We start from the raw sequence: 13,964 nt of genomic DNA on the forward strand, positions 1-13,964 counted from the left end.
AGGACCAACCACAAAGCTAATTTCAGTTGATATATCAGGATTTGACCAAATATCACTCAGCATATGGACAGGTTTAGATGGACTAATAGCTATAGAGAGACTTCACTAATTAAAGCTGAACTCCAGCTAACACTGTTATAACAACAGATTCTACATCTCTGATGAAACCATTAAAAAAATATTATATATTTATATATATATAAAAATATAATTTCTCTTCTGCTTCCCGATTTCCCTCATGGCAGTGGTGAAGTAGTCCCAGAACTCCCCTGGAAAGGTAACGTCACTATTGCTTTCAGGGAAATCCCATACTGTGAGATCTACAAATTCTCACAGTAATGTCATAATGTGCATGTGTGGGATGAAGTGCAAGACATCATCTCACACATGCACAGTATCACAGATATTTGTAAAATAGCAGCATGGGAATGGAGACCCAGGCAGCACAGTCAGGACAAAAATAGGTAAGTATGAAGAAAAGTCACAAGGATAAAGGCAAGTGTGATTGTTTATTTCCCCCTATTGATTGTCAACAGGTTTATACAGTAGGGATGAGGAGGGTTCTCTTCAAATGGTTTTGCTCAGCACTTTTGCTAGGCAACTTGATCCGGTAATGAAAATAAAAAAATAACACTTACAGGTAAAACTAGGTCACATGCTGCTATGTTTGAGCTGTCCAGGATTAGTAAGTAACGAAATAATAGAAATGAACTGTGTATAATCACAGATATACCGTAGTTGTAAAAAATAAGAAAAAAAAAAACACAACACAGTATAAAGTTCGAGAAATTAGAATTAACAAAAGCTAACTCCGAAACCACATTTTTTGGACTCATCAACTGAGAATGTGGCATTTAAATCCAGCTCTACCATAATCTGATATTTAAAGTGTATGAACAGCCAAAACTCTTTTTTGTTTTAAGTAGAGTAGGGAAGGGTTGCAGCCCCTGTTTATAATGTGCTGCCCGTGTATCATTACAGACATTCCCCTTTACTTTTTCCCTTGGAGACACACCAAGAAGCTGGAGGAAATCTCTCAAAGGTGAATTCTTATCCAAGCTGCTTTATGAACAAGTGTCCCCACTGGAAGATTTACCCCCACTTCTTGTTCTGGTGACAGCTCTAACATTTGGTGTTTCTCATCACTTTCTCACTTGTCCCAGCGACAATGGTCAATGGGACAAACAGAGCGTGGAATTCCCTAGCAGGGGACACAGACAGCATCAAAAACCTAGCAGAGGTCTACCCGTTCCCCATTCAAAAAAAAGAAAAGTTCTGCCATTACATACACTTTAATCTTTTTTGCTAATTAGTTGAGTCACATGGTGTCTTTTTATTGACAGGTTACACTCACCAGTAGGGATGCACCGAAATTTCGGCCGAAAATGCTCCGCCCCCGCCTCTGGTGCCGCCCATCATGGGGGGTGTGTAGCGCAGGAGAGCCACCTCAGCTGCCTGTTGATCACAGCGCCGGGAACATCACAGCTTTCATTTCAATAGCTGTGTGTTCCCGGCTGCACGCCGTCACACACACTGACCCTCCCCCTTGTCCGGGCACTTTGATAGACAGATCACCCGCAGGATTGGACGGATGATCTGTCTATCAAAGTGCCTGGACAAGTGGGAGGGGCTGTGTGTGACGGCGCGCGGCTGGGAACACACAGCTATTGAAATGAAAGCTGTGATGTTCCCGGCGCTGTGATCAAACAGGCGGCGGAGGCGGCTCTCCTCTCTTCCCTGCACAGGCTCGCTGCAAAATGGGACACAGGCACACTGGCTGCAATGGGGCACACTGGCCTGCAATGGGGCACACTGGCCTGCAATGGGGCACACTGGCCTGCAATGGGGCACACCGGCCGCAATGGGGCACACTGGCCTGCAATGGGGCACACTGGCCTGCAATGGGGGATACTGGCCTGCAATGGGGGACACTGGCCTGCAATGGGGGACGCCTCTTGTACCACGTCCTCGGTCTCTGACCATCTTCTGTACCATGTCCCCAGTCTCTGACCATCTCCTGTACCACGTCCCCAGTCTCTGACCATCTCCTGTACCACGTCCCCAGTCTCTGACCATCTCCTGTACCGCGTCCCCAGTCTCTGACCATCTCCTGTACCGCGTCCCCAGTCTCTGACCATCTTCTGTACCATGTCCCCAGTCTCTGACCATCTCCTGTACCACGTCCCCAGTCTCTGACCATCTCCTGTACCGCGTCCCCAGTCTCTGACCATCTCCTGTACCGCGTCCCCAGTCTCTGACCATCTCCTGTACCGCGTCCCCAGTCTCTGACCATCTCCTGTACCGCGTCCCCAGTCTCTGACCATCTCCTGTACCGCGTCCCCAGTCTCTGACCATCTCCTGTACCGCGTCCCCAGTCTCTGACCATCGCCTGTACCACGTCCCCAGTCTCTGACCATCTCCTGTACCGCGTCCCCAGTCTCTGACCATCTCCTGTACCGCGTCCCCAGTCTCTGACCATCTCCTGTACCGCGTCCCCAGTCTCTGACCATCTCCTGTACCGCGTCCCCAGTCTCTGACCATCTCCTGTACCGCGTCCCCAGTCTCTGACCATCTCCTGTACCGCGTCCCCAGTCTCTGACCATCTCCTGTACCGCGTCCCCAGTCTCTGACCATCGCCTGTACCGCGTCCCCAGTCTCTGACCATCGCCTGTACCTTGTCCTCTGTCTCTGACCATCTCCTGTACCGTGTCCTCTGTCTCTGACCATCTCTTGTACCGCGTCCTCTGTCTCTGACCATCTCCTGTACCGCGTCCCCTGTCTCTGACCATCTCCTGTACCGCGTCCCCTGTCTCTGACCATCTCCTGTACCGTGTCCCCTGTCTCTGACCATCTCCTGTACCGTGTCCCCTGTCTCTGACCATCTCCTGTACCGTGTCCCCTGTCTCTGACCATCTCCTGTACCGTGTCGCCTGTCTCTGACCACCTCCTGTACCGTGTCGCCTGTCTCTGACCACCTCCTGTACCATGTCCCCTGTCTCTGACCACCTCTTGTACCATGTCCCCAGTCTCTGACCATCTCCTGTACCATGTCTCCAGTCTCTGACCATCTCCTGTATAAAAATATTTTTTTTAAAATATGTTTCGGTATCGGTGCTGTTTCGGTATTGGTTTCGGTTTTCGGCCTAGTGTATTTTTCATTTTCGGTATCGGTTTCGGCACCAAAAAACCCATTCGGTGCACCCCTACTCACCAGACCTCATAGTTTGGCACATTTTAGGGGAAAGGCCTGTGGAAAATCACCAGTGGAGTCTCTAAATACAACAGTAGGTTATTCAAATCAATTGGTTTATAAAAGAACTGTCACAAAAAAATAGTTTTCCTTTATTTGTCAGCCCCCCCCCCATAACAACATGCAAAAGTACTAGTCAAATACTTAAAGTTGACCTCCAGGTAAATAAAAGGTTACCGGTAATTCTTGCAGTGGGGCTGTGCCTGCACTGCAAGAATGAAATGCTTGTTTAAAACAAAGATAAATTTACCCAATCCTCTGCTCCCTGCAGCTCCTGCACCCCCACACTCTCATGATCTTGAGTCCTGACATCACCAAACCCAGAGCAGCACCCATAGCCCTGTTCTGAACTTGGGGACGTCTGGAACAGTTTACTGCTGGATTGTGAGAGAGCACCATCTGTCAGGGGAGCAGAGGATCAGGTAAGCATAAGGGTTTCTCCTCCCCATAGGCAAAATTAACAATTAAAACTCCACCCAAAAGGGGAAGTTCCTCTTTAAGCACTCCTCCGTCCTTCCCCTGCTACATTTGACATGTCATTTTCTTGGGGGGCGATTACCTAGTTTTGACAGGTAACCCACTCCCACTTGGATTGCCTAGGAAAAGGATTGCCTCTCCCCCTCCCTGCAGTCTTCTGGGACACGTCACAGGTCCCAGAAAGCTTCTGGAACATTCACGAGGCACAGTGCGACTCACACATGCGCACCCAGCTGTGAAGCCGCAAGCTGTCACAGCTGGGTGCCTACAGTTAAAATGTTGGCCCCGGGAGAGGGAGAGAAGTGACCACTCAGGTGGCACATTGCTGAATCCTGGGACAGGTGAGTGTGTGTTAGCAGCTAAACACAAAAACAAAACAAAAAATAACCATTAGCAATATATTACCATAGGCTGCAGCCTCTGGCCCATCAAGGGTACTTTTTTTTTTTTAATACAAGTAGTGTTCAAGTCAAACCAAAACTTTTGAGTTTTGTATAATAAAAGAACAAATTTCAAGGACTGGCAACTGCATTTTTTTTTCCGACATACTTCCCTGCTAAATGTATACACTTATCCCAGCATTTAACTAATGCCAGGAAAGCTTTGGCATAGAAACATTTGTCAGTATGCCTGAACCATCCTAGGACAGCCTGCTTCCCTTCGTCATTGGTGCTGAAATGCTGACCTCCAAGGAGGTAATCTCTTGTGCAATTTAATTTATGCATCAATTATCCAATATCAGGCATTCCACGTGCTGAATGTTCACAGGAAAGACTGCTGTGGGCTGGGAACCGCCACGGCTGGGATTGTCACTGACAGACCTATGGCCATTTTTGAAACATTTGCACCTTTCAAATGTTTTACTGAGGCTGAGCATCTCATCATCATACTGTGCATAAGTCTTCTGTAGATATCCATGGATTTTACGCCTTTATTCACAAGAAACTTCATCACCACACACTGTTCCATGCACATATCAACACTGTTGTCTGCCATCTTGATTAACCGTCTGTGGACTGGCCTGTGACATGTGTGACACTTATCAGTAATTAGGACACACTTGCCACTTACTACTGCATGTAGTACCACCATGTTAGCATCCCTTTTATACTGGTAAAATTAAGTCCCAGTATGACTTGAATGCCCGGTGGCCTTACTGGTGGACTAACTGGTGTCAGCCCTGGTATTTGCTTAAAGGATAAATTCACCTTTGGGAACATGTTACATCTTCCACCCTATTTTAGGTGGAAGCAGTATGTGGAGCTGTACTAGCTGCCACTATTTGAAAAACAGGACGGCCATAGAGGGCTCCGCCACACAGCCATGTCATTCACACAGTTCTGTGTGTCTGAATGAGCTACAAGCCCCAACATCCTTTGCGGCTGTCGGCTTGTAGTTCTGAACTAAGGTAAGCTGATACAGACAGTGTGCAGGAGACCTGCATGGCATCAGCGAGCTGCTAATCGCTGGTGCAATGCTTTCCAGGCTCCTGCACCAAAAAAATAATCAATTCATATTTTTTTACATGCAAAAAAAAATAAAAAAAAAATAAAACATTTGCATTTAAAAATAATTTTTTTACAAAAAGTGAACTTATTCTTTAACCTCTTGCCAACCGTTGTCGGCATATATACGTCGGCAGAAGGGTACGGCTGGGCAAAGTAGCATACCCGTACGTTACTTTGAAATTCCCACCGTGCGCACGCCTGTCGCGAGCTCCATGACCATGCCCACGGGACCCGCGGACTCGATCGCCGAGGGGATATCCGCGATCATGTCACGGAGCTCAAGAACGGGAGATGCCGATGTAAACAGCATCTCCCCGTTCTGCTTAATGACAGGATACTGATCATCTGCTCCCTAACATCGGGAGCAGCAATCAGTGTTCACATCACACAAGCCCATCCCCCAGTCATTTAGAAACACTTCCCTAGGACACACAACCCCTCCCCGCCCCAGTCGTTAACCCCTTCACTACCAGTGACATTTTTACAGTAATCAATGCAATTTTAAAGCATTAATCGCTGTATTAATGCCAATGTTCCCAAAAATGTTTCAAAATTGTTCGATGTGTCTGCCATAATGTCGCAGTCACGATAAAAATCACTGATCGCCGCCATTATTAGCAAAAAAAAAAAAAATTAATAAAAACGCCATAAAACTATCCCCTATTTTGTAGACGCTATAACGTTTGCGCAAACCAATCAATAAATGCTTATTGCAATATTTTTTTTACCTAAAATATGTAAAATAATACATATCGGCCTAAACTGAGGGAAAAAAAGTTATTTTTTATATATTTTTGGGGGATATTTATTATGGCAAAAAGTAAAAAATAATGTGTTTTTTTCAAAATTGTCACAATTTTTTTGTTTATAGCACAAAAAATAAAAACCGCAGGGGTGATCAAATACCACCAAAAGAAAGCTCTATTTGTGGGAAAAAAAGGATGCCCATTTTGTTTTGGAGCCACGTCGCACAGTCACGCAATTATCAGTTAAAGCGACGCAGTGCCGAATCGCAAAAAGTGCTCTGGTCAGGAAGGAAGTAAATCCTTACGGGGCTGTATTCTGTAAAGGCCAATTACTTGGTAGTCCCAGATAAGAACTAGGTGGGCTAATCAGGCTCCTTGATATAATATAAAAAAAAAAGCTAAAAATATATTTTTTCACTTATCGCACAGATATAATAAAACACTTTCAAATGGTATATTTAACAAACCAAAATTAAGCTAATAAGTGAAAATTATTGTTTAACTTTACACACATTTTAAGACGTTAAAGCAAAGGTTTTTGATGGAGCACCCCTCTCTTCTTTTAGTGTGTTTATTTTTATTTATTTGCATATTTATTTATGTATTTAATTATTTTTCTATATAACATTTATACTTTAATGTTATATTTTAATATTTTTGTTTTGTCAAATATTCTGTATTTGTTGTTATTTATTATTTCTAAAACAAATAAATCTTTTGAACGAGAAAGCAAAGGTTTTTTTTTTGTTTTGTTTTTTAAGCCTTCCTCCGGTGTTATATGGTTTGTCCAGCTATAATATCACTTTAGTTGGAAAGCTTGGTCTGTTAAAGAAACGAAAAAAATATTCTACCGGCAGAATCAACAGTGTATACTGTATTTTGTGTTAAGGAGGGTAGGATGGAGTGCTAGCAGGAGCAACTGATGAGATAAATAAATAAGTATTAAAGATGGCGATTTAAGGTCCAGTTTTTTTTTGGCTGGATTTTAATCCTATTTTCCTCTTCCTCATAGGTCTGGATCCAGACCTATGTTAGAGGCTCTGGTTGAAATTCGGAGCGGCAGCCAGCTCAGGAGAGCAGAAGTACTCTATAATAATAAGAAGAGAGGGAAGAAAGAGCAGCGCTGCTCTAAGCGTAATAAATAAGTTAAAAAGGAGCTTTAAAATATAGTATTTTGTATTATTTTACCTTACCAGTAGTTCCACTTTTTTTTTTTTTTTTACTAAAAGGTCTGCTTTCTGCTAACTAAATATCAGTTCATGGTGCCTTTTTACAGCTTGTCAACTTTTATCCCTTCCACGTAAACTGGCACTTCCACGTCATTCCTCCACATTCAATGGGGCAACAGGATTAAACAAGGGTCTTTCGCTTTTGAATTGTAACTTGACAAATTTGGACTCAAAATCTTTCTTAGTCCCATTAAGCACCTCCAAACCTTGGTCCTTTATTTCCCGGCCTAACTGTTTGACTTTTCTTGCTCTGAACTGTACAATTTGCGGCGTAAGCTCCAAAACATTGGGGCACTCCTTAATTTGTCTTACAGAAGCACCTTCTTGGAGTAAATTTTTCAATCGATCTTCAAGCAGCGGAACCGAATAATAAATAAGAGCCGGACATGTCATAACTAGCTGCCTTAGCTCTTCAGCGCTACAGCCAAAGGTGGTTTTTGTAAACAGAACACCCAGTTCCATGTTACTACAAGTCATGTCAAAAATAAAACCTTTAAGTTTGGACAAAAGTTTTAACACTTCTGCATCTTTAAAACCTATATTCTGTAGAAATTTCACATTCTCCTTAAAAGCCAAAGAGGACTTTGAGAGCACAAATGGATCTTGACTTAACAATTTCATTAACCAAGTTTGAAAGTTTTCCTTCGTTCCTCCCAGACTACAGTAATTTTCCTTCAGAGCATCAATTGTTTTCTTATTGTCTTCTATCTGATTACAAAAGATCTGTGGAGCGCTTGTTAACAGCCGGCAAACTATTTTGTTGCTGAGTCCTAGGTCTTGAAAGTACCTGATGTTGTCTCCTTGGTTTTTGAAACTCTTATAACCAAAGAAAGAATCCGGAAACTTTTCAATAATGGAGATCAGCTCCCGATCTTTGGGACACACCAAGTTCCAGATGGATTTTTGGACATTGATCTCTGCAGGCTCCTGTAGAAAAGCCTCAGGACAAGACTCTAGAATATCGGCCACTGTCATGGAATTTGCCCCCATTCCTTTTAGGATATCAGCAGTTTCTTCTACATACGCCACCTCCTTACAAAGAACCCAACCTTTTAACTGGCGAATCTTTTTAATATTGATGGATAATTTGTAGAGGCTTTCAATCGTTTTTTGGTTTTCTTCTCCAAGGCTTTGCCCATCTGTATTTGATTTTGAAGCAGTATATATCCTATTAACTACCATGATGGGTACATACAAATGTCTGCATTGAAAAGTGCTTCTCCTCAGCCCATTTTGGCACCTTAAAACCGTACTGGCAAAAGTCTTCAACATAACTGCTTTGTAGTGTTCAAGGCAACAATCTTGAATTCATCCTACAAAAAAAAAAAAAGGAAAGAAAAAGTGCAGCATGTAATATGGGCACAACAAAACAGAAACGCAATATACAAAGAGAATAAAACCAATCATAGATCTGCGTGAATGAAAGGGACTTTAGATATATGTCTCCAATGGTTTTTACAAATGAAAAATAGGCATCTTTACAAAACAGTCATACATTTTTATTTATATACACTTATTAAAAATACATATCTTTTAAAAATATCAGCTACAGATCCCCCTCCTCCCCTAGTTGATGTAGATCCCGGGGCTCTCCCTACTTTAAGCATGAATTTCTGATAATTTTACGGCGAGGACTAAGAAGATATAACCATACCAATGGTGCAGCAAAAACATATAGCACAGTGAGGAAGGTTTGTTGTCCAGGATGATAGGACAGTCAAAGTTAGAAGCGCCTCGGCTCCCGCATACCAGAAGCAGTGCAGCCGCTTTATGGGGGCGCTAGACTAATTTGCCTCTCAGCCCAGTCCATCCCATAAGACTGGCACTACACTAACAGTGTAGCGCAAGCCAGCGGGGACTCTTTCCGCGAAGCCCTAGGCCAGGATACAGCGTTGCAGCCACCTAACTTTTACCACCTGGGACATAAACAGTCCCATTGATCATAGCAGATCTCCAAGCCAGTTGGAGCAGTAATACAGCATGGTGGTGGGGGGATCAAGAGGAGGATCAGGGAGGAGTGTCTAAATCAACTAAGGTGCTTTACAAAGTGATGAAGGACAGCACACTCAACACCTCTGTATGCTCCTGTTAATTGATGCCTCTCGCCTCCTGTCCCCAAGCCAAGCACCAATCATGTCTACAGAGCCTCATCTCTATGTCCCACATCAGGAGGAAGAATATCACTGTGTAAGAGGTGTGTGTGCCTGCCTGCTCTCCCCCCAAGCTCCTCTATGATTGCTGGATCTGCTCATGTCCTAGGAGGCTACAATGGCCAGAGCGTGGCTCGGCGGTGCTTTCCTCTGGCTATCATCGGGGAGGAGGAGAGCCGATCCGTCCCATTCTCCCACTCATCGAGCTGTCCGTACAGGTTAGGGAGAGCCCTGGGCTCTACATCGGCCAGTTGAGGGGGATCTTTCACTATCGCACCTCAGCTGATGCATCCGCGTGCACCGTAATCATGGGGCCCCCTACTGGTCAGTCCATCTCTGCTCCACACTAGGGATGAGCTCCGGAATGTTCGATGTGCAGAGCCCGCCAGGAAGTCGGCGCAGCGCCAATCACAGGCAGTGAGACATTGCCTCGATCTCTGCAGCCACGCATCGGGGCAATGTCTCACTGCCTGTGATTAGCGCAGCGCTGCGCCGACTTCCTGGCGGGCTCTGCACGTGGACCATGCGAACACGCCTGAGCTCATCCTTACTCCGCACTCATCCTCAGCTTATTTCCACTTACCTAATGTGAGCAGGGGAGTGGAAATTTAGAGGGCTGCGTTAAGCTTTTATAAAGCATTTGTATAGCTTTCATGGAGCTTCAAGCAACTTTAAAGTGGGGTGCCCCCTAAAAAAAAATAAAAAATTTAAGTCAGCAGCTACAAATACTACAGCTGCTGACTTTTAATAATCGGACACTTACCTGGGTCCAGCAATGCAGGGGAACGAAGCCCCCCCTCGTTCGCCGCTCCGCCGTCATTCTTACTGAGGGTACCCAGCTGTGGCTTCACAGCCGGGCACCCACTGCGCATGCACGAGTGGCGCAGGGCGCCGTGATACGCCGCACAGTCATCTGGGATACGTGACAGGTCCCAGATGACTGTGCGGCACGAGGGGAAGTAATGTCACCAGCCCGGGCAAGGAAGAAGGCAGACTATGAGGGACCCCCTAGCAACAGGTATTTAGAGGTGCGTAAAAAAAAAAATTTCCAATAATTTTTTTTTTTTTAAGAATTTTAAACTATTTTTTATTTTTTGGTGGCAACACCACTTTAAAGAGACTCTTTTGTCTGCTGATTCATTTATGCAGCATTCCCTTACTACATCCTTCTGTATACATCGCTCCCAAACTGCCCCAAAGATGCTGCTTGCAGGACTTTTCCTAATGTCCCGCAAACGCACCACCCCAGTGTGAAAAGTCACACTGAAATGAATAGAAGGCGGTTTCCAGGCATAAATATTAGAGGTTATTTCTAGCGCTAAAATGCCTTAAAAAACAGCTCAATGTAAAACTGGCCTTATACTTTCTTTTCTCTCAAAAGCAACCCCCCCATCATGTAAGTATTTTTTGTACATTAGGCAAATGTCTTCATTCACATGATGGATGAAGTACGGCTCCTTCCGCTCAGATGTATCTCAGGTCAGGTCTCATAGACTTTAGTGCTATAGTTGTATCTCTGCTCCATTCATTTGTGAATGGTTGGGTGGAGAGGGAGGCACAGACCTGACCACATCACGGGGGTCTATGAGAACTGCATTGCTTTGATCCGAGCGGCTCTTGGGAACGGCATGACATGTACTATTCCCATCACGTAAAGGAGCGCATTTGTTCAAAGTAGCAGGAAGCCCGCATGATGGGTGTGGGTTGCTTTTGATGAAAAGGCAAGTAATAATGCTTTAATCACAGCCATTTTTTTGTGCTCAGAGTCTGGTTATAATTTGCCCAGGCATCTTGCAGCCCTGTGTAGAACAGAGCTCAGACTGGGAGAGGGAGGAGCAGTTCTTCAGTTCTAACATGAGACATACTGATGGGAGGAGAGAGAAGAGTGACAGAGATATGAGCTCATTAGTCTGCTGCTTCTCTTTGGGAGGGCAAAGCTTGCAATTGATATCTAATGGTGGTAGAGGAAAGTGAGATCTGCCCTGCTAGGGATGACTGTACTGTGTAAATCTCAGGACTGGATGAACACACATACACATCCTATGGCAGGTAAACCACACCTTTTATATGCCTTACATCAGTCTGCTTAGTTGCCTGGAGTTCAGCTGCTCGGTGTCTACACAGACACATGGCTGATTCCTTGTGCTACCCTGACAGTGAAGTATACCGAGCTATGCCTTATACTCCCACACACCTCTATGTACTATACTAGCACTGCTGTACAGCAACCCGCAGTCTCACCTGTCCCCTGCCACCGGACTTCACGGGAACTACATACCCTACACTCTGATTGGTCAAGACCCTTTAAAACCCCGGGTTATTCTGGGAGCTGTAGTTTCCTAGTAAAAGCTGCCTATAGGTGCAGAGGGACGAGCACACTACAATCCCACAGTGCATTGCGCTTTGCCTTCTTTAACAGTGACTGAATTATAAGCTTTTAAAACTTTTTTTGTAAGAGACAATTCCTTCTCTGTTTCTAAGGCGTGGTTGTGACCAGCTATTGTCAAAATTCGCTTTTATTGAAGATGCCCTTTGAATGGTATACCTCTTCCAAGATGGCTGCAGAGCTGTCCAGATATCTGTGTTGTGATAGGGTATGCATAAACATGTGACATTTCAAGTCGGCCCTGGTTGTTTGCGGATTGTGTTGAGGGAGCTGTGTACTGTACTGCTTCTTCTGAAATGGAAAAAATACTGTACTTTGTTTGCAGACCACACCGTGCATTCTAATTAAAGTGTTTTTAATTGTTAAATGTCAATTTATTGTTATACATGAGAAAATTGTTTTGTTGAAAACCTACTCTTTTCACACCTTTCCTCTTTGAACAATATTTAAATTCACACTTCGCAGGGTTGTCAATTACTAATGTTCTTTCCGCCAACACACACTGGGGGATTTTTATTATGCAAATTAGCAACAGAATTAGTCATAACCCAGGCTTCATCTCTTTCAGCAAAGTCTCCCTGACAGAACTATTAAATATTCCAATGTTACCCACGCTTAGTGCATAAACAAAAAATACAAAAAACTAATTATATAATTTTATATATGTGTGTGTGTGTATGTGTGTGTATATATATATATATATATATATATATATATATATATATATACAATGTGTATGTGTGTGTATATATATATATATATATATATATATATATATATATATATATATATATATATATATATATATAAACACACACACACATATATATATACATACACACACATACATACACACGCTATATTGTCAAAAGTATTGGGACCCCTGCTTTTTACACACACAAACTTTCCGAAGGGCGTTGGCCCAAACTTGTCTTGCATACACGCGCCCACATAATTGTTGGCCAACAGTGACAAACGAAGTGATGTACTATGTTGTTTTTCAGCTCTTTAGCGCCACCCTTTGGGCTCCTTCTGCTAATTTTGTGTTAGTAGAAGTTTGGTGAGTGTTGATTCGCGCTTTTCTTTTTTGCGCTTTTCATATAGCGCTTTTCAGTTCACGTTTTTCATTTTGTACTTTTCAGTTTGTTTCTGAACGGCCATTCGTCAACCAGCTATGTTGCGGAATCTGAGGAGATAACGTGTTATTGGCCTTGGAGTTATTGCTTGTATTAACTTGCCCAAATAAAAAAAATAATAATAATAATATTATTCTTGATATCACTAGAAAAAAAAAAGCCTTTGAAAATTTGTTTGCAATAACTCCATCAGTATCACCAGCAAAGCAGCTTCATTATTATCCCATTAAAGAAGAAGAAAATTGTGCGCTGCATTTGGATATTTCATAATTTGCCACATCATAAATGTTAATTCTCCATTACAAATGCTAGTTTACAAGATCGATCGCTTCTGCTACCGAGCATGCGTGTTTGTACTTTGGACTTTTGTCCAAAGGACTTGTGTACACACACTCGGAAAATCCGACAACAGACATTTGTCTTGGCGGAAAGTCCAACAACAATTGTCCGATGGAGCGTACACATAGCTGGGTTTCCACCAACAGCCTGTCATCAAACATTTCCTATCGGAAAATCCGATCGTGTATACAAGGCTTTAGTCTGTAGGGTTGAATATTGAATTGGCCCACCCTTTGCAGCTATAAAAGCTTCATCTCTTCTGGGGAGGCCGTCCACAAGGTAGGAATGTGTCTATGGGACGGAACTTTACTGTTTAGATTTTTATTTTATTTAAATTGCATTTGAAAGACCGCTGCACAAATACAGTGTGACATAAAATATTGCAACAACCACCCTTTTATTCTCTAGGGCAGGGACCTCAAACTAGTGGCCCTCCAGCTGTTGCGGAACTACATCATGAATCTGACTGTGGGAGTCATGCTTGTAACTGTCATCCTTGCAATGCCTCATGGGACTTGAAGTTTCGCAACAGCTGGAGGGCCACCGTTTTGAGACCCCTGCTCTAGGGTGTCTACTAAAAAAATATATATAATGTTTGGGGGTTCTAAGTAATTTTTTAGCAAAAAAAAAATTTTATTTTAACTCGAAACCAACAAATGTCAGAAAAAGGTTTCGTGTTTAAGTGGTTAAACTTTTTTCCACTTACACAGAAGTTTATTCCATTGACAAAGTTCAACTGATAA

At 43.4% G+C, this 13,964-nt stretch overlaps 1 protein-coding gene across 1 annotated transcript; it reads right to left on the bottom strand.

The window, feature by feature from the left end:
- Positions 1 to 490: 490 nt before the first annotated feature.
- MTERF2 (mitochondrial transcription termination factor 2) lies at positions 491 to 11,716 on the bottom strand. Its single transcript, XM_077468472.1, has 2 exons — positions 11,602 to 11,716; positions 491 to 8,523 (listed from the first exon to the last, which is right to left on the bottom strand). Exon 2 carries the CDS (start codon positions 8,480 to 8,482, stop codon positions 7,301 to 7,303), a length of 1,182 nt encoding a protein of 393 aa, XP_077324598.1. The 5' UTR covers positions 8,483 to 8,523; positions 11,602 to 11,716; the 3' UTR covers positions 491 to 7,300.
- Positions 11,717 to 13,964: the final 2,248 nt, after the last annotated feature.

This window comes from Lithobates pipiens, unplaced genomic scaffold (genome assembly GCF_037356315.1).
Source record: "Lithobates pipiens isolate NorthernLeopardFrog02 unplaced genomic scaffold, aLitPip1_a1.2 Scaffold_8, whole genome shotgun sequence".
Lineage (NCBI taxonomy): Eukaryota > Metazoa > Chordata > Amphibia > Anura > Ranidae > Lithobates > Lithobates pipiens.